The 26187-nt window shown below is 53.8% G+C and overlaps 1 protein-coding gene across 50 annotated transcripts in view; it reads left to right on the top strand.

Annotated features, from left to right (window-relative positions):
* CELF4 (CUGBP Elav-like family member 4) overlaps positions 1-26187 on the top strand; it is a 298230-nt gene that overhangs the window by 59827 nt on the left and 212216 nt on the right. For all 50 annotated transcript variants that reach the window (XM_077900528.1, XM_077900574.1, XM_077900525.1 and 47 more), the window contains exon 2: positions 17829-17911. In XM_077900528.1, the coding sequence (XP_077756654.1) occupies positions 17829-17911 (83 nt within the window). The remainder of the gene's footprint in view (positions 1-17828; positions 17912-26187) is intronic.

Here is a 26187-nt window from a genome sequence, read left to right as displayed (position 1 = left end):
GCAGCTGCTCCCTCCTGGCCCTGACCAGGGACCCCCATGGCCCCACTTCACCAGCCTCGGCTGGGTGGCCCTCAGCTACCTGGAGATGCATGCTCCTGTCGGCCCCAGGCCTGCGGTGACCAGCTCCACATGGCTCAGGCTCGTCCTCTGGAGGACGCCTCTCGTGCCAGCCAGTCACTGGAGCTGGGACTTACTCTGTGGACTCTGAATGATATCTACAGTTCCAGGCAGCACTCTGGTCTCGCCTCTTGGGGCTCTCCACGTTTCATAAACACACCAAAAACAAAAACAGAGCCACCAACTAAGTGAGAAAATGTAAGCAAGTGCTCAACGACATCCCTGGCACACAGAAAGTGCTTCATCATGCCCCGGTGGCTGCTATGCACCTACTGACTCACAGCTAAGGCTGATCCGGGGGGCACGTATAACACCAGGTCTGTTATGACGCTCGGCAGATATGGCCTCATGTAACCCTCAGCGACCCAGTGAGGCCAGAGCTGCTCATCTCCCATTTTACACATGAGGAAACTGAGGGAGAAAGGGACTGAGAAACCTATCCCAAACCCCGCAGCTCAACAGAGAGCTAAGCAATGCGCAGGACCCGTTCTAACCGCTGCCCTACATCACCTTGAAATGGGAGCGGCCGCCCTGATCAGGTCCCCCAGCCTCCCCTCCCCTCCTTACAGCTAAGGCTGCAGGCACCCCAAAAATGAAGGTGGCTCGTCCCTGGGCATAACCCATTTTCTTGATTTCTCTTTTAAAAAAGAACTCTTCCAAGGGTCCTCTCCTCTCCTTGCCCAGGAAGCCACTCTCCTAAACCCAGTGCAGTTCTCTCTGAGTCTGGATGCTTCTTACCGGAGGCCTTGCTCATCCACCCTAGATGGGGGTGGGCAGGGAGAGGAGAGTCCCAAATGGGCATGAAGCAGGGTACATGGGACAAGGGCCTTGAAGGAGACGACCGATGTCAGAGCAGCACTCAGGCTTTCCTACTGCCGGCCCCGCACCCCCAGGCAGGAAGGCTGGGGCAGGAGTCATCACAGAGACACGGAGGCCCAGACAGGTGGGAGGACTCACCAAGCCTTGGTGGCAGAAATGGCCCTAGACAGAAATGACAGGATCTTGGAAAGATGACTTGTTGGCAGGGGTCCTGGCTTGACACAGCTGGGCACAGTGCAGAGGGGGCTTTGCCTTCTATCAGCTGGGCAAGACTGGTACAGAGTGTCATGACCCCCAGCAGGCTCTAACGGCCTCTCTGGCTTTGTTGGCCGGAGTGCCTGCACCTGGCAAGTGGCCAGCGGTCCTAAGCACTCCCTGGGCCTGCCCTGGGCCTTGAGAAAATTCAGGGGGAAATTCTTCTGTCCTTGGGATTCAAGTGTTCGGGGAATAGGAAGCTGAGAGCTGGGCCCTGGGGTGACCTTTGAGGCACGAGGTGGGCGGAAGCAGGCGCTGCGCATACAACTATCCCAGGGGAGTCCAGAGGGAGAGAAAACCGTCTCTGGCCTTTGGACACAGACCCTCATAGTTAAACCCCAGCCCTGCCTAGTCTGAGGTCATGAGTGGCCGTGAACATCCTGCCTGAGTGATCTGAGCCTCTGGTGGGTCCTGCGGGAAGTAGGGGAGAGGCCCTCTACCTTGCAGGCAGGACCTGGTACTCTGAAGCTCCTGTTCAGTCTAGAACTTACTCCTTCCTTGGTAGCTGACATGCAGGCTCCCAGGGGGCAGGGGGCCAGGGGGCCGGGAGGCAGAGCAGACCCCCTTGCTGGGTGCCTGGCACAGGCCTTTGCAGTTCAGAATGGAGGGACTGGAGGGGTCGGGAGGCGCTGCTGGGCAGAGGCGGGCTGCCGTCCGGGCTGTAGCAGGTGCGTGGGAGCTGGCCAGGCAGAAAGGTGGAAGGAGGCCATTCTCCATAAGATGAGACAGTGTCCAGGCATGGGCCGGGCCTGCAGGGTGCTTGAGGAGGTTAGGGTGGGAAAGCCGGGAGAGGCCAGGGGGCTGCCACAGGCTCCCAGCGGAGTCCAGCAGTGCAGTGGGGGCTCTGGGCAAGCTCAAGCAGCCAAGAACAGGTACTGGCCTTGGAGGTGGCCCAGCCCCTCCTCCTGGGCCACTGCACTGTCTTATGAGACACTCTGTACCACCTTTCCAGAGAGCGCTGATTACACCCTTTCTGTAAAATAAAGAACAGAAGGAAGAAAAGAAGCAAGCCCTCTTCTCCTCCCCCTCCCTCCCTCCCACTACCCCCCCCCCGCCCCCTCCCTCCCCACCTCCTGCCTGCTCCTGCTCTCTGTTGCTAAGTAGATGGTAGGTTTATTTGCGGCTGTCGGTTCCCAGTAGAAAAATTTCGTCTTGGAGAGCCGCCTGGATGGGAATGGCTTCAGCGCTGATTTCATGGAGAAGGTCTGTGCAGTAATTAGTGTTCATGGGGGAGGAATTGGACTGGCAGCCTCCCAAGAAAACTACTCCCCAAAAGTTAGCTCGAGTCCAGAGGGCTACATCAAATCCAATTCCAGAGTGTGCATCGAGATTGCTATATATAGACCCGCAGACGAAAACAGGCAGTGAGGTGGCTCGAGGTTCATGGGGGGTGGGGGGAGGACCGGTCATGGGAGGCAGAGGCAGTCTGGGCCGCTCTGAAACCAGGGACGGTGCCCTCACTGATGGCTGCTGCTGCCCCCTAAGCCCTGCCCCTCCCCTTCAGCCCCAGCCTGTCTGGAACAGAAGCTCTGCTGAGATGGGAAGGGAGGGTGGGAAGGAGGGGTGGGGGAGGGTGGGCTAGCAGCCACTTGCTAGGTGACACTAGGTTTCTAAGGAGCACACCTTCTGATTGTAAATGCCTGCTGTCCCGCCTGGGGCCCCACACATAGCCAGTTCACTCCAACCACCGGGAATAAGCCCCACTTCTTCCTCTCCATCTCTGTCAAGGCTCCTGGGGACACTCCTGCCTCCGTAAGGACCCCCTCATTACTCATTCTGTCCCTGGCTTCCCCAGGCCTCCGTGGTCAGAAGCATGGTCACTGGGGCACATACCACTTTGCAAGGCTTCCTTCATGTCCATCTGTCCCCCGTCCCTCCCCAGGCTGGGGGCCACTGAGGTCTGGCAGCCCATATTCCTCTCCTCTCCTTCCCTCCCTCTCCAGGCCAGGACCGGGAAAGAGCAGGTGCCGCTGGATATCTAGTGAAAGAATTGAGGGCAGTAGTCCTCCGAGGTCTGCCATGGGCTGTGGTGGCAGGGGGTGGGGTGGCGGACGTTGTCTCACCTTGTCCCACCTAGGCCTTCTAGAATCAGGACTAAAATCCAGAACTCTGAATCTTTCCATTTTCACTCCCCAGAATTTTGCCAAAGCCCATCTGTTGCTCAGGTCAGGATTTCACAGACAAGGAAGCCAAAGTCCCCAGAAGGCCAGGGCTTGCCAGAAGGGTACTGTCCTGGCCTCTGATCCAAGTGGCAACTTTTCACACTCATGTGTAGTGGGGGCCTTTGCACCCAGGTGTCCCTCCATCTGCCTTTCTGCCACTCCTACCTCGTTCACTCCAGTCCTGGAACCTCCGGTGTCAGCCAGCCTGGCCTCTCGGCCACAGGCCACATTTCTGGTGCTCTGCAATTCTCAGGATGTGGAAAGCCAGGGAAGGGCCTCTGTACCCAGCTGCCTGGGTGTAGAGATGCCAGGGAAGAAGGCCAACAGCCGTACCTTTCACTATCCCCATGGCCCGGTTTTCTCCTTCTGGGCCTCAGCTCCCCCAGCTGGCCTTCTTGGCCATGGGGTGCAGTCAGCTCAGCCAAGATAGAGTAGAGGTCTAATGGAAATTTCTAGGAAGCTGAGAGAAAGGATAAAACCTGGGGATACAAAGACAGAGCCTTGGCCAGCTGTGGGAGTCAGACCCATCATGGAAGTGACGATGTCAGGCCTCAGGTCAGCTCTACTTGGTGCAGTTTGCAAAGTCCCTGGGATCCCCCACTCCTTCCCACCCTCAGACCCTCTTGAGGGTGGTGAGAACAGAGAATAGAACCATACACACATCTAGGACACATGAGCATTTCACACCTATGCCTCCCTCTGTCCTTGGCCCTGGCCACAGCTCGCCATCCTCTCAGGCAGGGGAGGCGGGCGGGTGGACTCAGACCCACATGCTCACACTCTCTATTCCTGTTCCCTCCATTTGGTGCAAATCCTTGGAGACGCACTTCCGTCTGCTGATCTACTCTGCTTCCTACACACCTCATCTAAGGCCTTCCAAGCTGACCACCCAGCGTCTGTTTGCTCTCTCCTCCTCAGAGCTATGCTGGGCCCTCCAGGCCTCTCCTCACTCAACCCAGGAGGCTGGGCAGGGACCTGGGGTTCAGCTCCCTCACTGACTCAAGCTGTGTGCTCTTGGGATGATGGCTTCACCTTGACCTACAGACACATCTGTTTCGTCCTCTGTGAAAGAACAGAGTACACTTCCTGCTCCTCCCTCCCTCCTGGTCCACTCCCCACTCCTGAGGAATGTATGCTAGGACCCACTCTGTGCCAGGACGCTGCGATTGTTGGGGACACAGGCTCGTGGGCAGGCATATCAAACCCATTTCACAGAAAAGGAAACAGATCCAGAGAGACCTGGTGACTTACTGGAGGCTGTTTTGCCTTTCAAGAGTCTGCCTTCAGGAGGCCTTCTAATGCCAAACCAGGGTCCACCCTTCACCTTGTGCTTCCTGTGGCCACACCAGGCCCTGTGCCAGGAGCAGGGCAACAGAGGTCCACAGCACATGGGGCCAGTGCCATCACCTTGGAGCTCCCAGGGCCCCTGGAGAAGTCAGTGAGTTACATACATGTGTTCAATTCACATCCGTCCCCTCCACACGAGGGCGTAGGACCCCACACCCCCCTCCCAGGGCTGCCCACCCCAGGCTGTCCCATCGCTGCACTGCCAGGACCTGCACTCCTCTGGCCTGAGACCTCCTTCTTCTTCCCAGCCCTCAAAGCCCACATTCCCGGCCCTTAACAATTCCTCTCACAAAAGAAACAGTTGACACTAAGGTGCCTCTTTGGGGGAAGCCTGAAGCCAGTTCTTTGCCACTCAGGTCCCTGCCAGCTCATTACTGCCTCCTGTCATTAGCATATTAGATGCACGAGGTAAACAAAACACACTCACATCCTAGACTCTCCGAGCAGACCCGGCAGGTGCTCCGAGCCCCCAGTGTGCTGGCCTGCTTGAGAGCAGGAAACACAGACAGGGTCCCTGTCCTGGTGAGTATGTATTGGGGTGGGGAGGCTATAATCAAGTAAAATGTGCAGGTCCCACACAAGGAAGCAGGCAATGCCAGACAGTATAAATGCCAACGCTATTTTTCACGCTGCAGGACATCTCTAGCATCACATCCCCACCGCTACTCCTGGCAATGGTGGCAGTAGTAATCCCCTCCCCCACCGTTATATGCCAGGCACTCTGCTGGACGCCCATGACCCCAGCACGTAAGTGTCACCTGCTCTGTTTCCTCTCTAAAGAACCTGAGCCCCAGGGGTTGGGGTGGGGCTACGTAAACTACCCAAACTCCCGGGGCTTCCAGAACAAGGCAGAGGCTACTGTCAGAGCCAGACCCACCTCCCTGGGAGATTGCAGCCCTTTCCCAGGGGGTCAGACGTCCTGCTGATGGAAACAACCAGGCCATGGGGGTTAAATGGCTTTCCCTGAGGCACCGGCTGTCAGGTGATGGAAACCATGGGGTCAGATGTTACCTTATTTGAGGTGGAAAAAAACTGGTGTCTCTTGGAGTAGTTTAAGAATGGGAATTTAATAGATGGACAAGAGATAATATGGGATTCCAGGCATGAGACAGAAAAAGAAAGGAAGGAAGGAAGTGGTGGTGGAATCAGCTGTGCACTGATTTCCCTACTCTGGGCAGAGCCCAACATCCTCCTCCAGAAGGTGAAAGAGGCCAGGTTAAGGCCACAGACCCTGCAGGAGGCCTGCCACACAAGGCAGCCCAGCTCTACCAAGGGCTTGGCCACAGGCCCTGGGCAAGTTGTTTGTCTTCGTTTTCTTACCAGTAAAATGGGGATGATTATAGTCCTATTGCGTCAAGTTGTTGTAGTAAATGATTCAATACACGAGAAGGACTTAGACCAGTGCCCAACAGATAACCAGACATCAGGGTTTGCTGCTATCATTTGTGCCACCGGTGAGTCCTGCACAAAACGCAGCTTGGCAGGTACGCTCCTGGCACGTACATCACCTAGCCTTGTTTGTTTACCTAGGGTCTCTTTTATGTCTTTTATCAACTGGCAAATGGTGGGCTCTCAATAAATAGTTGTGGAATGAGTGAACGAATGAATCATCTTTCACTCCCTCCACAGATGAAAGTACCGCCCATCCCCATCACATGTTTTGAGTCTTGTGCGCCTGTCAACAAATTAGGTAATTCAGTCTTCTTTCTGGGTGGGCTCTGTGGGATGCGGGTAAGTCTCTGCAAAGAGAAGAAATCAAGCTGAAGGCCTGGCTCTGTCCCACCCCCCATAGGTCATCCTTTCCATTTGCCTATCACCTCTCCCCCACCTGGGGCACTCCCAGGTCAGCAATGAGTGAAGGGTGAGTGACTCCATCCCCTCCCAGGGTTGGGTCCAGCTGACCGGCTAGAGCCTCTATCCCCCCCTACAATGTGAATAGCTACCTCTGCCAGGGCTCAGAGAGCTTGAGGGATTAACTCACTGAGGCCAGCATCCCGGTCACATTTGCTAACTACTTCTTTGCCGCAGCCCTCAGGTTAAATATTGCTAAATGCCTGTGATTGAACCTATCTTATTGATGTTGGGTGAAGCCCAATGCCTGGCCAGAAGAGTAGCTTAAGTGGCCGAGATCATGGGGAAAGGCACCCTCCACCGAGAGCTGGACCATGGCCTGCCAGGACTGTGTGAGATTGTTTTTCTGCTTTTAAAAAGAAAATCACATTTTCCAAACATTGATCCTGTAATATGGGACTCCTGGCTATTGGTCTTTTCAAAATAGCCTGTCTTGGATGCTGAGGTTGGAATTTCTTGGTTGGTGTGCTTCTATTTTTTTTTTTTTCTTTAAGTGAATTAGGGGCTGTTAGGAAGGAGCCAGGAGAGAGAGGCGAGATTAATTCACCTCACCTGGCAGGTCCTGAGTGCCCGAGCACAATCAAAGTGGAGCTGGCGTGCCCTCCCTCCCGATTCTCAGCAGTTCAGCTGCTCTTGTGAAAACCCATCCTGGGACTTGTTCGAGGATGGACAGGACAGGGCCAGCTCTGTGCGCTGTGGTCTAGTAGGGAGACACAGTTTCTGCAGGTGAGAACAGCAGGAAACTGTTCAACCAAGCCCTTGTTTTTACAATTTAGACATTTGGACGTGGAATAACTCGTTGGAAGGAGAATTGGGGAGCGCTGGGTAGCTGGGGAGGGCTGGAGAGGTGAGAGGAGCTAGTAGAGTACCCCCCCCCACACACACACACACCAGAGCAGGGAGGGCATCTCAGGTGAGAGAGGAAGTGACATGGGTTGGTGCTTGGGAGAGGTGTGGTTCAGTGTGAGTGAGAAGAGGGACAAAGGGACTCAGTGGTCCCCTGCCTCGAAGGTGTGATCTCTCCTTTCATGGGACAAAGGAGTCAAGAGAGGCTGATCCCCCACCACACAAGGACATCGTTGGGGTAGAGATGCCATACGCCTTGTGGATATGCCAGGGACAGGCAGCCAGGGACTTCAGGAGCATGCTAAGGAGGGACTCCCCCACATTTTCACCTACATGGAGAAGGAGGTTCTGTTGGGGAAAATGACCCCCACCTTAATTTAGCTGGGAATTCTATGCAACTCCACAAGCATCCCCTGAGCTTCCTCTGTGGGCATGAGACACACACATGCCCTGGCAAACGCTGGGGTCCACTGCGGGGCTCAGGTCCTGTACCATGTCATTCCCATCCACTGAGGAGCTCCGTGTGTCAGGCCAGGGGTCAGCAGCATGGCTGAGGTCAGCCAGGAAAGCTCTGCAGTTGCAGCAAGACAGAAGAAGGGAGAGAGGCAGTTGCAGGTCGGCTGTGGAGATGGGAATGCAGAGAACAGAAGTGGTCTGAGACAGGAATACGGTCCCCCCCCCCAGACCCATTGAGATGGCCTTGCTTTCTCAGCCCATCTCCCACAGTTTAGTGATGGCCTGGGTCTTGCCAAGGGGGCCCCAGAGAGCCCCTTCCACTGAGGCACTCAGTGAGCTAGCCGGCCCTTCCCACTGAGTCATGCCTGGCTTCTCAGCAGGTGCTCCCTGTTCTGAGAAAATTCAAAACAGGAAGATCTAAACTCCCCAACCAGGTTAATTCGACAGGAACACGGTTCAGTTTCTGTGCTTTAGCACTTATCCCGGCATCCGTATGAGTAACAAATGCCCCACATGCATTTCAAATCCAATCTGGATGCTCAGATAGAATTCTCTGTGGAGGAGCCCACGGCCTGACGTTGACATTGGAGAGGGCGCTACGGGTAGAGGGCGGTCAGGCACCTGTGGCCCAGGGAGGCCCCAGAGAGCCCAGCTGACTCCACCTGGGTCCTTGCAGGAAGAGAATGTCATGCCGGAGTGCTTTATCCCAACTGCAAGCTGTAGTGAGGGTGGGGGGCATGGAGGGAGGATGTCTCCCATGAGGGTCCCCAGGGTCCAGACCCAGTGCTGCTGGAGGGGACAACAGGCACTGAGCCCCAAACAGCCATTGCGGGGGGTGGGGGGCGGGGGGCTCAGGTCTCTGCCAGCCATTCAGCTTCTTCCAGTTGCCAGATGCTGATAATATACCCTCAGATGCTGATAACTCAGAGGTACAAGGCGCTTTGGGAGCAAAAACATCATGGCAGGTGAAGCCCTCCATGAAAAAAGGAATGAAAGCGAGCATTTTGTGCTACCATGGGGACCGGCCGGAACTTTTGGCCTAGAGAGGGGGCACAGGGCAGCCCCCCTCCACCCCGGCTGTGGGAATAAGAGCCAGCACATATGTCAGTGGAACAGCTGTGGGCTGAGCCTCAGGATGGCTGACACCTTCTCTGGGCCAGGCTTCACCACCAAGAGCTCTGAGAGAGGGGAGAGGCCATCAATATGTCATGTCCAGTTTTTGTCCTTTTTCACAGTGCCATAGAGATGTTGCCGCCGACACCAGACATGTAATTCTCCAGTGCTGAGGGTGTAAACAAGGGCAACTGGCAGGAGAGACACTTGGCAAAGGCCTGCCCACCACTCCTTTCATCCTCTGAGGTCCAGAGCCAGTGAGGTCCCTGGGTCTGAGCTTACTGGGCCCTGCTGTGTGCCCCACAGGAAAAGAAAGAGAAGGCTGGTCGCATTCCCCAAGGGCTCCTAGTCTAGTCTGGTGTGTGTGTGGGGGGGGGATCTCTATGCCCCAGCTCTATGGGCAGGACAGCCTAGAAAAGTAAGAGACACACTTAGGCTCGCAGTGAGCCAGGTCAACTTCCCCATGTCATGCAAATGTTCTTTCTGAGAAACCCGTGAACAGGCCACCATGCTCTCCTCCAGAGTTTTCCATTTAAAGACAGTTGATACAGGAGGCCAGTGCTGAGCCCCAAAGCAGTATGAGGGCCCAGGGTATTTTCAGCTCCGGAGGGCTCTGATCGAGGAGAAGGCCCACAGCCCTAATGTGTTGGCTGAGGGCATTATCCATCTCCCCTGCCTGCCGGCAGGTCTATCATCCCCACCTGCCAGGCCTCCTCCAAGGAAGATGGATGGCTCCTGCCACCATCAGGGCCCTGAGCCGGAGGGCAGACGTCCCAGACCCTCTCACACACCCTGTTTCCCTGCAGCCAGTCATCTCTCCCTAGCACTTCAGATCACTGTCACCCAAGCAGGGACAGAGTGAAGTTGAACCACTGCTGCATTCAATGAAGTCTGTCACTGGGAGGAGAAGCGGACCCTGGAGTTGGCAGTTCCTATAGTAGCATATTTCCGTGTGGACAAACACACATCAGTGCAAGGTAGACAAATAGGAGTGTTCTAACCGCCAAGTGAGAGCAGCCATTGATAAGGGCTTTAAGAGATGTTAGGGTTGGGGCACCTGGGTGGCTGGTTAAGTGTCTGCCTTTGGCTCAGGTCATGATCTTAGGGTCCTGGGATTGAGCCCAGCGTTGTAGGTGGGCTCCCTTCTCAGTGGGAGGTCTGTTTCTCCCTGTCCCCTATCCCCTCTGACACTCCCCTACTTGTGCTCTTTCTTAGATAAATAAAACATTTTTAAAAAAGATGCTGGGGTCGATGTGGTCAGGGAAACCTTCTTGGAAGAGGGGGGGCTCAGTCACTCCTAGAAGGACATGTGGGCTCCAAAGGACAGAGGCAGCAGGGGAAAGGATGCTCAGGCTTGGGTTTACCCCACGGAGATGGAGTTGCAAGAGGAAGTCAGAGTCATGTACATGGGTGGGCAGTCATTGTCCCTCTCCTATGGAGGGAGGAGAACCACAGGAACTGCTGGAATGCCAGCAGGGAGCATTCCTCTGGAGAAGGGGGAGAAAGGAGTAAGGTCCAGGTAGAAAGGACCAGGGGGACCGGAAGAGTCAGGACAGGTCCTGGGAAGATAACAGAGGAATATCACCCAGGGGCTGGGAACTGGGAAAGAAAGGCAGAGACAGTGTCATTGTCCCCTGGTTTCTTTCTCCTGCCTGTCACCAGGCTCTGCTGAGCCCCAAGGGCCCATCCTCAAGGAGCTCAGGGATTAGATAAGCAGATAAGGTGCACCCTTGGAACAGGCCGTGGGTAGCAGTGGCCGCATAGGAATCAGAGGAAGTCCCAGCATAAAAAAAAAAAAAAAAAAAAAAAAGGAATCAGAGGAAGGTAAGACTGTGGTGGTCCAGGTAGGTGCCTTGGGCTTCACAGATCCAGAGACCCAAAGAGGTGGCTCTTGAGGGAGGCGGAGACCCAGGGCAGGCACAGGAGTGGGAAGACATCCCCAGAGGAACAGCATGTACATGAGGAACAGCTCTGCAGCTGTGTCTCCCACATGCATAGGAAGGGGGGAAGGGGGCATTTGCTCTGGAAAGCACCAGAGAGGTCACCCTTGTTCACCCAGACCATGGGGGACAGAAACTGGATCGAGTGGGGGTGGGGAGTGGAGGGGGAGGGGGCGGATTTGGCCTTAGAACACCCACAGCCTTCATTCTGGGGAGGCTGGCGGATGTTCCCTCTCTCCCTCTCTCTATCCACCCCCAGAGATTTTGCCTTAATTTCTCTGCAGCAGGCCCGTATCTGTGTTTCAGATGCTCCAGGTGGTTCTCAGGTGCAGCCTCGGTGAGACCCACTGAGGGGTGGTGCTCTAAGAATAGGATTTGGGGAATTAGGCAGGTCTGTGGGTGGAGATTTGGGGCGGGTATGTGTGTATGTGTGTGTGTGTGTGTGTGTGTGTGTGTGTGTGTCTTCCTGGACAGCCTGAGAAGATCACAGTGAACAAGGAGCCCCTCCCTGACCTGCTGGTTGCTGGGCTTCCTTCTCCCTTCCCTTCCCCACCCCACCCCGTTCCTATGCCCCAGCTTCCTCTTACTCCCTGCAGGCCAGCCCTGAAGGATCTGATGTTTTATTACAGTCCAGATCTTCCTATTCTAGGGCCACCTTCCTCTGGCTAATTCTGTAATTCAATTAGTGGGAAGCCAAGGCCTGGCTGGGTGGGAGGAGGGAGCACGTTGGGAGCCTTCCCTTCCGCGATGATTACACCCCAGGCTTCAGCCCTGCTTGGAGTTGGGCAGGAAATTGTACTTCCTTCACTTCACAATGACAAGGGCCTTTTATCCCCGTGCACGGGGGCTTTGTAAATTACTGCCATCGCTCGCAATTAATTCTGCTGGGCTGTGTTTTCCCCCGCGTGGGAGGGGGCACCCGCCCACCTTCTCAGGAGTCAGCGCTGGCGCTGGCGGAGGGTGCCTGCCACCGCCCCTGCACCTCGGGCCGCCAGCCCCAGGCCTCCCCCAGGAGCCCTGGCTCCTGGCTCCTTACTACCCTCTCCTGACGCACCCTCCCCCTCCTTCCCCCATGCCCACAGGGCTTCCCGCTCTCTCTCCAGTGCCTGGTGGCTCTCCCACTCCCACTCCCATGGCTCCCTTGGTCTCCCAGCCCTCAGATGCCTGAGCTAGAAGCTCAGTCGTCCATTTGGAAGCCCTTGTCTCCGCCCGCACAGAGTGGACAGTCCACTCAGACACCCAAGACAAAGAACGAATAAGGACACGTAAAGATGAAGGATGGGCGGGAAGAGGCTAAATGTCAACATAGGATGAGTGAGTACACACGGTGGAGGGGAGAACAGCAGAAGAGAGGCAGGTCAGTGTGGGCCAGAGGGGTGCGCGTGGGGGCCACCTCGATTCCAGAGCCCAGGCCGTCAGTCTGCTGCTGCTGGCAGCACCATCATGTGACTTTACTCAAAGTATGACATCTATCTGCCCCCCTCCCGCCGCCGCTCCCACCCCCTCCACCCCCCACCCCCTTGCTGATTTCCAAAGTCCATCCCTGTTCTGCAGGGCTGCCTTTCTGATCTGCTCAGGTCCATGATTTAGGAGGGAGGAGCTGGTGCTGGGGGACCACCCTCCAGGACGTGGCACAGGAGAAATGGGAGCTGAGCGGTGAGGGCCTACCCCACCGGAGAGAGTGGCTTCTGCACCTCCCACCTCAGATCTCCTCTCAGCGTCACCCTGGCTGAAGGGGAGAGCTGGGGAGCAGAGATAGGGAGGCTCTGTGCTCCATCAGCCACAGATTCCATCCCACAAACATTGGGAACTCGGGGCCACAGGACCAAAATGCCACCCTCAGTTCGCTGGGTAGAGGGCATCCACTTCAATTCATGAGCTCCAAGGAAGCTTTGAGACTGAGACATAGCTGGATCCTCAAGTGATACTATCCCTTATGAGGAACTTGCCAGGGAGCTGATACCCAATGATCTTTGTCCCCTCAAATTGGGCTGTGGATCTGGCTCACCCATTTGCACCCCCTCTGTTTCCTTTTTTTTTTTTTTTTTAGATTTTATTTATTTATTCATGAGAGACACAGAAAGAGAGGCAGAAACATAGGCAGAGGGACAAGCAGGCTCCATGCAGGGAGGCCGATGCAGGACTAGATCCCAGAACTCCAGGATCACGCCCTGAGCCAAAGGCAGATGCTCAACCACTGAGCCACCCAGGTGTCGCTCCCCCTCCCTTTTCATCCTATCTGCTTTCAACAAATTTTCATTTTTTTTCTTTAAAGTTAATTGTGCAAGTGATACATGAATACATTCTGGTGTCTGTGTTGATCAGACCAAAAAAAGTTAATGTTATGGAAGACATGCCCTACTTTCCCATATATGCCCTGTTTTCAACTCGGTGTGACACCTTCTAGACTTTGGGCCATGGTGTAAGTCCAGATTTGGGTGCCCATGGAACTAATGGAATAGGTCTTCATTGCACGTACATGGTGTGTGCTGTTTCACGACTTGCTTTCCCCATCTGACTGTGTCTGCCCATGCTGGGTACACTTAGGACCATTTCATCATTTTAGCTGCTATAGAGTATTCCACAGTTGAAACATAAAGCCATCTCTGCACCGAGAGACCTTTAGGTGGTTTTCAATTGTTTTTGCTTTTCCAAACAGCCACAGTGGACTCCTGTTTTCTCTGTGAACACAGGTAAGAGTCCATTTGTAGGGCCAGGCTGAGGAGGGAATGCTGGGTCACCAGCTCCATCCCTGGTGAGAGACGTGTTCCCTCCTTAGACCTTCTCACCATGGGTCAGAGACTGGTCTAGCCTCCTCTCCCACGCCCTGTTGGCTCAGTAGGCAGATGCTCCCGGAGTGAATCCCGTCTCCCGAATAGACTGTGAATTCCCAAGAGGCCTCACCAGGTGTGTCTCTGGGGACACGTCAGCATGTCACAAGAGAGCGAACAGGGCAGCTCTGGTGACTGCCAAGCTGAGGCCCCCTGCCACATGCATGCTCACAGCTGGGAGCCCCCTCTGTACTCCTGTGAGGAGCAGCAGTGAGCAACAGGAAGTCACAACTAGTGCTTCTGAGTGGGGGTTCTGTGGGTCCCACCCTTTCTTCCTCCACACAAGAGGCCAGCAAGTGCCAATGGATGAGGCTTGGCACTCTCTCCTCGTCTGGCCACCCTGAGTCCCACCTCAGGCCCATCAAGCTCTGCGGGACCCTGGGATGGCAAAGTGCCCTCCTAAAGCCACCCCATCCCTGCCAAGCTGCTGTCCCCCTGGGCTCTGTCCTCAGCAAGGGAGCACAGATGCAGTCTCTTCCTGCACTGCTGGAGTCAGCAGGTAATAACTGCTTATGGGGATCTGCTCTTTTAAAAAGAGCCATAGTGAGCCGTGGCATTGGGCTGGCTAAAGAGAGCACCCGAGAAGGGCCCGGTGGGTTTGCCCTAACTGGTGCCTCTGTAAGGCTGGTCCCTCCTGGCAGGTGTGCAGAGGGACAGAAGGACAGACTCTGTCTTCTGACGTCTTGACCATCAGAGTGAGTTGATCTTTATGCCATGCTCTGCAATGAGAGAGCTCTGCAGAGGTTGATAGCACTCCTTGGCTACCAGGTCTCCCCACAAACCTTTGAGGGGGATGACTCCCTCCCTTTTATAGATGAGGACACTGAGGTTCAAGGAATTACCAGTAAGTGGCCCCTGGCTGATAAAAGTCTCCCCTGAACACAGCTTCCTGTGTGGAACTGTGCATCAGCCTAGCAGAGGATGATGGCCTCGTGGGAGAGAGCAGGGTGGTGACAGGGACCACACAGGTCCAGTCCAACACTCAGAGAATTGGCCTGGGAAGCCTTGGAGATAGGAGGCCTCCCAGCAGGGACTACCTATTGCCTCTCAGAGCCGACCTAGGCTCCCCAACACCATGCAACTCCCACGTGCCTCAGTGTCCTTGGAGTCTTGGTCAGCTCCCAACAGCCTCTGAGCACAGCTCCCATGCCCCCCACCTATTGGCCCTGCAAAAGTTGCTGAGGCAGGATTCAATGCTCTTGACAGATACACACTGAGATCCTGCCCCTGTTGGGGGCATTGAGAACCAAGCTGGAACTGCAGGAATGAGACCAAAGCCAGTCCCTGATCCCCCTTGGCGGGAGAGGGATCTGTCAATGGAGGAACCGACCCTGTAACTGAATGGCTCAGCGGGGTCCCAAAGAGAAGAGTAAACTGGGCACCGAGGTCAGAGAGGAGGGGTGTGTTGGGGGAGGGGTGTCCTGTGAAAGGAGGTTGGAAAGGGCATCACTGGGAGGTCACATTTAAGCAGAAACCTGAGGTGACTGAAGGAGCAAGCACGCAGAGAGAGCGGGGTGAATGTGTCTCTGGGCTGAGGGAATATCGGTGCTAAAGACCTGAGGCAGAGTGTATCTAGCAGGGCTGAGAAATGGGAGGTAGGCAAGGGGGTAAGAAGATGAAGCACTAAAGGAGGTGAGGTTAAGGGGTGGAGATGTCAGGGAGGGTCACATAAGGTCTGGGGGTCCCCTCAAAGATTCTGGTTCACAGAGCCTGTGAGCTCTTCAAAAAACCTGGCAGAAATTCCTGGAAGCTGGAAAAAAGCAACAGATTCTTTCTTACTCTTTCCTGGGATCCTTTCCTCTTTGTTACCCATCTTTGGGGGTGGATGGGGGCATAACAATGGCCCCTTCCTCCTCCTCCCCTTTCTGCCTTTCCTTTCATTCTTCTTTCGTCTTCTACTCCTCCCTCTTCCCTCCTCCTCCTGCCACCTTCCTCCTCTTCCCAGTCCTCCTTCTCCTCCCTCTCCACACCTGCCCCTGACCTTGTCCCTAGCTGGCTTGCCTGCATGCAGCAAGACGGTGGCCGCCTCCCAGTTGCAGGCCGGCGCAGGCTGAGGACAAGGCCAGGAAAGGGACAGGAGGGAAGAGGCCCCCAGAGAGGCAGGCAGCAGCACGCGGGAGGACGTCATGGGGGCCTCTGACCGCTATTCATTTCAGTCCCCTGGTGTCTCCATCAATAACTGTCTGCCCAGACCAGGAAGGAGGAGTCAGAAGGGGGGAAAGAAGGCGGGGGTGATCTGGGGTCTGGCGGGGAGGGGTGGGATGGGATAGAGTGGAGAGGCTCCTTGGCACTCACACCTCCTCCCGGTCTGGGGAAAGAGTTGGAGATGGGGAAGGCACAGAGCTCACAGGTTGCTGAGAGTTTCTGCCTCCCAGGTATCTCTCCCTGCTTCCTAATTCCTATCTTTCTGGCCCCTTTGCACCTACATTTCCGTCCATCTCCTCTCTGAAGCTAGGAAGGGAAGGCAGGCAGATCCAATTGGTATCGTGGAAGAGAAGGAAGGGGTTTTTTTTTCTTCTCCTTTTCTCACTGGGTGGCAGAAGAGAAAGGAACTGCAGAGGATGCTGGGAGCACTCTGTTCCCCGGGGGAGCAAGAGGGCAGAGCAAACCTAGTAATAAGGGTTGGCGGAGGCACCACCAGCCTGCAGGTTTCATAGGAACAAGGCCTGGGCCACAGAGCCTGGCAGACAGAGGCACTTGGGAAGTAGTTAACAAAGGACCATGAGGATGGGTGGTCAGAAAGTGAGGGGCTTGGGATGGACTAGAACCATCAGGAAGGGCTGCTTGGAGTCAGTAGAACTTGATCAGATTCTTGAAAGATGGGTGGGATTGGAAGATGGGAAAATGGGGTGAGACCATGAGGACCAAGGAAGAGGAGCAGTGGAGGGAAAGAAGACAGGGAAACAAGGGAGGTGTCCAGCCTTCAGGGAGCTTTCAGAAAGCTTGAGGTGACACTTCCCCCAGGAGACTCAAGGCTCCTGTTGGCCAAAGTCGGCTTCCTGACTTTTTCTGTGGCCTGGGTCTTACAGGCCTCATTGGAAGCTATGCTCAGCCATCTCTGCAGGCAGAGGAAGAGGTCCCTGACACCCAGCAGTTTGAGAGAACTGCCAGAAAGACTCCCACTAGCCAGCACCCTCTTTGCTTTGTCACCATGCCTGAAGGGCCAGCGTTAAAAGTCACCCCTTGAGTTAGGTACATTGTTCTGTAAAATCCAAATTCCCTGGTGAGGCACAGTCAGAGTCACTCAAGGGGAAAGCTACACTGGAGTGACCCTGGAGACCACTGGGTCAGCCCTCTCAGTTCACACATGAGGAGACTGAGGCCACACTGGAGACCCGATTGGCCTGGGGCCGCCCAGGGAATTAGACGCAGAGCAAGAGTGGGCCTCAGGTCCAATGGTGGAGCTTTGGTGGGCTAGATTTCCCTAAGAGGCTCTCTGCCTGGAGGGGTGTGGAGATATCACTGCACATGTGGTGACCCGGGACACATGGACGGTCCATTCACTTATTAGTAGAGACAGGCCTGGGGGCCCCCCTACAGATGGAGACTTTATCTGGCAGCGGCAGGTCTGGAGGGTCCCTCCATCATCCCTGATGGAGCAGCCGGCAGCACTCCCAAGGGGCCAGAACGAGTTCCTGGTCCAATGTGACCAGAGGTGCTGGGGGTGAGGACTGGAAGCTGCCCCTTCCGGGAGGTACAGGGGCTGGAGCTGAAACAGAGCACCCCGGGGAGGGAGGGAGGGAGGGAGGGAAGGAGGGGTGGAGGGAGGGGGAAGGCCGAGGTGCCCGAGGCAGCAGGGCACACGGACAGGAAGGGACCCGCGGGGAGAGGGGGCGTGGTGGCGGGGGTGGGGTGGGGGGAAGATGCAGGCTGGGGAGACTTCGGCGAGTGAGCAAAAGCAGAAAAGCAACGCGAGGGACAAAAAGCAGACCGACAGGAAAACGGGGAGGCAAGAGAGCTCCAGTGGAGTGCACAGGAGAGCGAGGGAGAGGTGGGGAGAGGGACCGGGGCGGGGAGGGGCCGAGATGGGGGGGCGTCGGCGGCCCGAGGGCGCCCCACTGACCCCTCTCGGCGCTTGCTTCCCTCCCCAGGCTGCGCCTTCCTCACCTACTGCGAGCGTGAGTCAGCGCTGAAGGCCCAGAGCGCGCTGCACGAGCAGAAGACTCTGCCCGGGGTAAGTGCGCCGCCGAGGCGCGAGCGACCGACGCGCCGGCAGGGGGCGACTCGGGGAGGCGGGGCTGCCGCGGGGCTGCCACGGGGCCGCGGGCGGGGGGCGGGGGGGGGTCGCGGCCCGGCGCGCGCCTGCCTTCCCTCGGGAGCTCGCCCCCCCCCCGCGTCCCCAGAAGCCGGGAGCGCGGGCCCGGGACGGGGGGCGCGTGGGCGCCGGCCTCGGAGCTCGCCCCGACGGGATCCCGGGCGGGGGGCGCCCTGCACCGGGTCCGGGTCCGCGCACTGCCCGCGCGGGCGGCCGGGGGCGGGGCGCTGGGTGCCCCGGGTGCCCCGGGTGCCCCGGGTGCCCTGGGTGCCGCGAGCCGCCTGCGCCCGCCCGGTCCGAGCGCCCGCCGATCCCCGTCGGACCCCGACTGTTCCGGGGCGGGGGCGCCTCCTCTGCTCGCCCGGGCTCGGCGCCGCGAGTGAGATCACCGCGGTTTATTTAAGGAGCCAGTCCTCGTCTTTGATAAACTATCGCGCCTCAGCCCTGGTTTATAGCTTCTGTGCGGGGGAGAAGAGAATTATTTATGGCCCCCCTAACTGGGTGTGATATCAGCCATGGCTATTATCGAGGCTAGTTCATCACCATAAAATAAGAAGTGTTCCTCGGGTCAAGGGGTCTGCGCGGTCTCTCCTGTGGGTTCAGAGAGAAGGGGGGGGGTAGATATACGGCTCACCGAGTATCTAAAGATAAATGGAAAGATGTGAGTGTGTGTAGGCATTATTTAAGGAATTTGCAAATATACCGTGGTTAAGCTCATACAATGGGCACTGCGGGGAGCACGTGTTCTCTGTATGTACGCTCACCGGTGTTTACACACGCATGTTTACATTCTTACCTAGCAAACCTGTGTGTAAACACACGTTTCCATCTCTGCCCCACAGCGGGAAAGGTTAAACAGGTAGACAGAAAACGCAGCCCTGGGTCGGGGCAGCCTTCCTTTGCATTAGAGATCCTTCTTTACCCATTTAGAGGAGGGGAGGGCCTTCCTTCCATTAAGACAGCCTTTGTATTGTATTTTGGTACTTGAGATTGCAAAGCACGGGGCTGAGTCATCTTAATAACATACCCGCGGATGCAAATGTATGGAAATCGTGCACCGCACAGGTTTTTGTGTGGAGCCCAGCTCTGGCACGGTGGCCATTCCCCAGTTGGTTTTTTAGTGGCGCGGCTACATGCACATATATTATAGTAATTACTTTCTGGGTGCCCTCTGTAAGATGGCAGAAATATGCTCCACATCGCCCCATGTTATGTGTGAAGCATAAAGCCATATTGTAAGATAATCAAAGGCTTCTGAGAAAGGTTTGTGCTGATTAATAAAGTGTTTATGGTACTTTGTTTTGGGAGAGATTGTGATAGATATTTTAGAGCTACCCAAATGGAATAGAAAATACCACATTGTTTTGGGAGGCCCTTCATCAGCCTGAGAGAGATTGCTGGGGAGTTTCATGACGGCTAAAAGCCGGGAATTAGATGAGGAAACAGAAAGAGAAGGTGGGAGGGAGGGGCTCAGGATTTTGAAGGGGGAGAGGCTGGGGACTGGGAGAATTTCCATAGCAAGTGTGGATTGTTCAGGATCTAACATTAACTTGTGGTTGTTTATTTTACATATAATAGAATAGCTAAATGATGGAGTGTATTAGTTCTTTAATAATTTATAGAAATACTTTGATGTTGCAGTAATTACATTAAAGGTCACATATCAAAGGTAATTTGGTTGAGCAGCTGTGATGGTTTCTCAGAAGCAATCAATACCACTGTCCGTGGTGCTGATTTCACCAAGGGGCCTGCCAGATTAAAGCAGGCTTATTACCAGGCAGAAAGGCCCAGGGGAAATCAGGAGCACATTGGAGCGACGCGCCAGCCCCCCTTCCACCGATAATTAACACTGTTCCCCATAATCTGCGCTAATCCTTCATACTGGGAGATCCAGTGGCATTTTTCCTGAAATCACAAAGACAAGTTGGGCAAGTTTGGGAGACAGGACAAAAAGAAATGTGAATGTATATGTTGGGAGGTGGGAGGGGTGAGGAGAAGCCAATGGTAGGGCTAAAACATAGCCTGGAGTCCCCTTGTAGTGCCTGAATGCCTCTCCTTTCTTCAAAGGCCTCCCAGGGAGACTCATGGCCTCAAAGACCTCATCACAATTCTCTGGGAAGGCACAGCACAGCCTACAGGGGGAGGGACGGAGAGAACAAGACAGGATTGAAGCTCAGACTTCCCAGGGCACGTTGTCCCCACACAAACTCACATGGAAACAAATGAAAAACAAAATGACCAAATAAAATCATGTCTTAAAGTGGATTCCAGAAAGCAGAACTGGTGTTGTTATTGTTGGTTGATTCTCTCCTTTGAGATCGGAGAAAGCGTGACGCTAGCAGATGCAGGGACAGGACCAAGCAAGATGTTGTCACCCAACCAAATAACGGGTGTTTCCACCAGCTGAGACTGTGTTCATGGCCACCTGTTTGGTGGGGTGGGGGTGCAGAGAGAGACCTCTTCTTGTTTGGGGTGACCACATTAGTTGCCCCAGTGAGCGTACTCTGTCTGACTAAGGAGAAAGCAATTGAAAAAAGCACCTAGAAAACTGGTAACCTCAGCAATTTAGGCACTTTTCCAGGCTTCAAAATCCATTAAAATCAATCCATTAAAACCAGCCCTCCACTTTCTCACTGAAAAGGAAAAGAGGGGAGAAAATAGTGCAGGCAACCCATTCTGTTTCCCAGCAAGTTCCAGAGCTAGCCTGTCAGCAGCAAGGAAAACAGGATCGTTGTTGGTGTGCGCACACACACACAACGCATCATCATCACCACCAACAACAACACAACAGAGGCAGAACTAGAGATGCCCCTTAATACGTGTCCTCATTTTGGGAATTGAGAAAGGGAGTTGACATTCCTCTTGGGGTAAGTGGAAGCTCAGAAACTATTCCACAATGGCTGTTCTTATAAGTCAGAGGTCAGTATCCCTGGGTATCAGCCTAACCAAAGTCCCTGGGAAGGCTGTTGGAGACATCCCCGGACCAGTGTCACAGATGGATTTTTGTTTTTGAGTTCGGCATGACTTCGTTAGAAGGAGATTACTAAGCAGCAAAAGCTCATCAGGGTCCTTTTGAGCAGTATCTTCTGCCAGAATCTAGGCAGAGTGATTCCACTTTTCAAAACTCTCCATCTCTATGTCTTCTTGATCTCTTTCCTGCCCCCTCTTCAGCCCACCCTTTTCCATACCCAACATTTGTTCCCCTGTTGGTAGGGTTCAGTCACCATGGGCCAGTTTCTCAATCCATCCACAAGTATTTCCTGGGTGTGTGCCTGGGCAGTGTTTAGAAAAACTCATCTCTACCCCTCTTGGAGTTTCCATCAAGTTAGAGACGGAAGATGTGCTCAAAAATATTCAACAATACAAGACAGCGGGTTATTATAAAATGGTTAGTGTGGACAATTGATTGATAATAACAATTCATGTTTATTAAGTGCTTACTATCTGATGGACATGAAGCAAGCATGTTACTTCATAACCTCATTTTATCTTTCCAACTACCCTATGAGGAAGTTCTCAGGCTTATGCCCCACACATGGAGAGACCCAGGCTTAGATTAAGCAATTTGTCCAAAATCACACAATTGAATAGCCAAGCTAGGACCAGCACCAGGTCTGTTACCCAAACCCAGGATACCCATCTCTCTTTTGTAGCATTACCAGTTGCTTTCGAGGGGACCCAGACAACTGTGGGGTCTAGGAGTTGCTCAAGGGTTTTGCTCAGAATATGGGCAGGTTGGGAATTAGAGAGTTGGGAGGAAGACAGATATGTCAGATGAGCGCACTGGTCTGAGAACCAGCCTGGAGACAAGGCATGCATGACAGGTCAGGAGCCGTGAGCTGGGCTGGAGAGATCCACTCTGAGAGTTCCCTGGGGCCCGAGTGTGCACGGGAGGGCTCGTGGAAGAATCCTGTTCCTTAAAATAGGCCCCTGCTACTTAGTCCCAGCCCCAGTGCCTTTGGGACCTTGCAGGCAATTGTCTTCTAGGAAGACCCCATCTGTTTCCAAAGTTAGAAATGTGGGGCCTCTGGGGAGAGACTCGATTAGGAAAACCAAGCAACATGGCCAGTTGTGGCCAGCACTTTGCTCCTCTGACAGCAGGAAGGGCTCCTCACCAGGGCCACTAAGGGGAAAGAGCTAGGTTCAGTTAGCAGGAGGCCTGTGGAAGCAGCCAGAAAAGGGAGCAGATAGGGAAGAGGGGAGGAGAGGGAGCTGGCAGGGGAGGAGGGGGTGGGGAGAGTGGGAGCTGTATCTGCTTGGTAAACATTAAAGTTCCAATTCACTAGTTAAAGATTGGCTTTTGTGCCCTCACTCTGGCAACCCGAGAATACAAAGCAAACCAACATACTCCTCTGTCTGTCCCCCACCCGCAGCCCTGAGTTCAGCCTGGTAGACACACAACATCACTGCCATCACACCTCCAGACGCAGGTCCCTGCAACTAGGACCAGTCATTTCTATGGAAATTCCGTGTGACCTTCTTTGAATGTACCAGGAAAGATGTTAAAAAGGAAAATTAAAAAATAAAACAAAACAACCCTAATTGGATTTCTAGCCACCACCCTCTTCCCCCTACCCACAGGCTCTGGATGCCTTCTCTGTCTGACCCGCTTCCTTGCTTTCCTTTGCCCAAGTCCCATCTTATCTTACATTCTTTCTCTCTCTCTTTTCTCTTTATGCCGGTTTCATCCTCATTTCTCTCCCTTCTGGTCATTTTTCTTTTCCTCTTTTCCCTTTCATTTTCCACCTTTTCTTCATTTACATTTCTCACTTGCCTCTCCAGGCTCTCCCCTCTCCTCCTCTCTCCCTCATACCCTTCCACTCTCCTTCACTCTCCCTTGCTTTCCCTCTGGCCACCCTACCTCCACCTTGACACCCTCAGAGACTCTGGTGGGACCTGCACCAGGTTTCCTGGGGCTTCCTTATTGAGGACCATCTCCCTGCTGACAACTGTGCTATGGAAGGATCCATCCAATTTTATGTACAACTGTAAAGATGAATGATAAGTAGAAAGGATGCAGGCAAGAACAAGATGAATAAATTATAAAGGGCAAATGATGACAAGCCAGGGGTCCCCAGAGACAGTGATATGATAACAGAAACTAAAGACGAATTTATGATGGATGTAGTTAGCATGTACGGAGGCTGTTAATTCTTCAGGGTAGTTTTACAACTTTTAGTGATTGGTGCAATCAAAGCGTTTCATTTGAGAGATATGATGTATTTCCACTTGTCTGTCCTCTGGGCCCAGTGTTGGCATTTGTCTCTATACGATGAGCCTGGGTCCCATCAGCACGTGCATCTTCTCCCCCAGCCCCTGCCACCTTTGTGTGTCTCTGCTCCCAGTGGTGGGGTCACGAGCCAGATGCCTGCACACCTCTAGCTCCCTGGTTCTGCTGTCCTTCTTCTTACTGAGTGTATTAGCTTGGAGGCTGCTTTAACAAACTACCCAAACTGGGGAGCTCATACAATAGGAATTTATTGTCTTATGGTTCTGGGGCTAGAAGTCCAAGATCAAGGTGTTGGCAAGGTTGATTCCAGCTGAGGGCTGTGAGGAAGAATCTGTTCTAGGCCTCTCTCCTCATTTCTGGGAGCTTTAGGTACTCCCTGGCTTGTAGATAGTGTTCTTCTGTGGTGTCACATCATCTTCCCTGTATGCACATCTGTGTCCATAAGACACCAGTAATTTGACCTCATCTTAAACTTGATTACTTCTGCAAATAACCTACTTCAAATAAGGTTACATTAATGGGTACTCAGTGGGGGTTAAGACTTCATCGTATTTTGGGGGAGAACATAGTTCAACCTATAACACTGAGAAGTGGGCAACCCTATGGCTCTTCCATAGAGGAGGAAAAATCTTCAAAAGTGTTTGAGTCATTGTGTGTTGTGAGGGGTGGGGGCAGTCCCACCAGTCCTTGTTCCACATCTTGCTTTGGCCTCGATTTTTTCTTTCTCTTGGGGGGAAATTAATGATATCTCTTCATTCGTTCCCCATGTTTCCTAAAAAGAACTATTCATCTGTCCTTTTAGAGCATTGGCTCCTAACTGAGGGCAATTTTACTCCTCAGAGGGCATTTGACTTTGTCTGGAGACTCTACTGGCATCTAGTAGGTAGGGGCCAGGAAGCTACTAAACATCCTACAGTGCACAGGACAGCCCCATAACAAAGAATTGTTTGGCACCAAATGTCAATAGTTCCAAGAGACCACTAGGGACCCTAGGCTCTGTGTGAAGGCTAGGAGTGGTTGGAAAACACACAGTGAGGCCTTGAGACAGAGCTTTCCTCTCTCTCTCTCTCTCTCTCTCTCTCTCTCTCAAGATTTATATATTTATTTGAGAGAAAGAGAGAGCAGGAGGACAGGCAGAGGGAGAGGGCAAGAATCTCAGGTAGACTCCCCACTGAGCCCAAAGAGGGGCTTGATCTCATGACCCTGAGATCATGACCTCAGCCAAAATCAAGCATCAGATGCTTAACCACCTGAGCCAGCCAGGCGCCCCAAGCTTTCGTCTCTCTTGTTCACTGGTTCTCCTCACTTAGGAGACAAGCCCAAGGGTCCTCAGGGTGTCAGAGGTAGGAGGGTTTGTTAAGGTGCACACTCTCTGATGGTGAAAGCATAGAGGGAGTAATGGGCAGCAGCAGAGGACAAAGCTCACCTCTAGACATTAAAGACAATTTCTGATGTGGCTGTATATATACACTCACATATCTGCAGGTCACACTCGGCTCTATGGCTGACAGTGTCACCAGTGGTCTATGGTCATAGAATCTGTGATCCGAGTGAAAGGAGTTGGAGCTTCACTTGTGACAGAGCAGGGACCAGAAACCAGGCATCTGCAGCTCACCCACGTGTGGGGTTTCTCCAGCTCCTCCCTTTGCAGGATCCCCATCCTGCCAGGAAACAGGTCTGAGAGACTGTGCCACAGACAAAGGGCTGGAGCTGCGAGGACATCATGCAGAAGGGAACACCAGAGTTCCCAGGCGGAAGTCAGAAATGCTTTAAACCCAGAAAGCAAGCACCAGATTGGCATGGGAGCTTTTGTGGCACCCTCTGCTCTTGCCTCTCCTCTTCCACACCGCACCTTGGCCCCAGTCCACCACCCTTGCATCTATCCACACCCTTCACTCCTCTTCTCATAGAGGCATCTCAAAGTCATCCTCCGCACCCAGGCCTTTGCCCCCTCTAGAGTACCCACACTGCTCTCTGGGGGAAGATGTCCCCATGTTTTTGGCAAGTGACTCTTAACCCCCGTATGGAATCATTCGCAAATGGTGGGCTGCCTGCCGTGTCCCAGCAAAGATGGACAACCCTGGGTGAGGATGGGGGAAGGCCGTGTGGTTCCTTATTCTTCCATTAGTCATGAAAATACTTGTAAAGAGAAAAGGGCTGAAATTCAGGGGGCTGAGGTCTCTCAGGGTCCCAGTTTATTATGGTTCCTATGTGTTTTGATCAAAGGCATTTGCAGTGTTTTCAACTAGACCACCAGGGGGCACCAGGCAAGTGGCTTCCTCCCCTGGTGGCTGAGTGGGCACAAAATAAGTGAGCCTAGTGTCCCCAACTCTTGTTCAGCACAGAAAAGGCAAAACGGTGCCAAACGCTCCGGTCCACCCACTTACAGCACTTACAGCCTGTAGTGACAACACCAACCAGCGGGGATGACTTTGGGACATGCCACCTGAACTTTCTGGACCTCTTTCTTAATTCTATAATGACAGTCTTATGTGTAAGGCCTTTATAGGCTGTGGATTGCTATAACCCAAGTATTATTATGAATGACAAAGCCATGATGTGAGTGTGAATGACCTCAGGGTCCGTTGCTATGGTAAAATCTGGTGACTCCTAATTCATACATGAAATAGTCACCGGATAATAAAATTATAAAATGGTCAAATGTGCAATTTGAACCATATGTCCTGTTATATTTCAGAAGAGCAACATGGGGCACCTGGGTGGCTCAGTAGGCTAAGCATCTGCCTTCGGCTCAGGTCATGATCTAAGGGCCCTGGGGTTAATAATCAGGCTCCCTGCTCAGCTCAGTGAGGAGTCTGCTTCTCCCTTTCCTTCTCCCTCTGCCCCCACCCCCCTTGTGCTCTCTCTCTCTCTCTCATAGGTAAATAAAATCTTATAAAATCTCCTTAGAGGGGAGAAGAATCCAGGTGTGTGTGAGGGAGAGGAAATCGGAAGGGTAGTAAGA

Source organism: Canis aureus, chromosome 6 (assembly GCF_053574225.1).
Source record: "Canis aureus isolate CA01 chromosome 6, VMU_Caureus_v.1.0, whole genome shotgun sequence".
In the NCBI taxonomy this organism is placed as follows: Eukaryota; Metazoa; Chordata; class Mammalia; order Carnivora; family Canidae; genus Canis; species Canis aureus.
The sequence above is the reverse complement of the archived record's forward strand: the minus strand, read 5'-3'. Positions and strand labels throughout refer to the sequence as shown.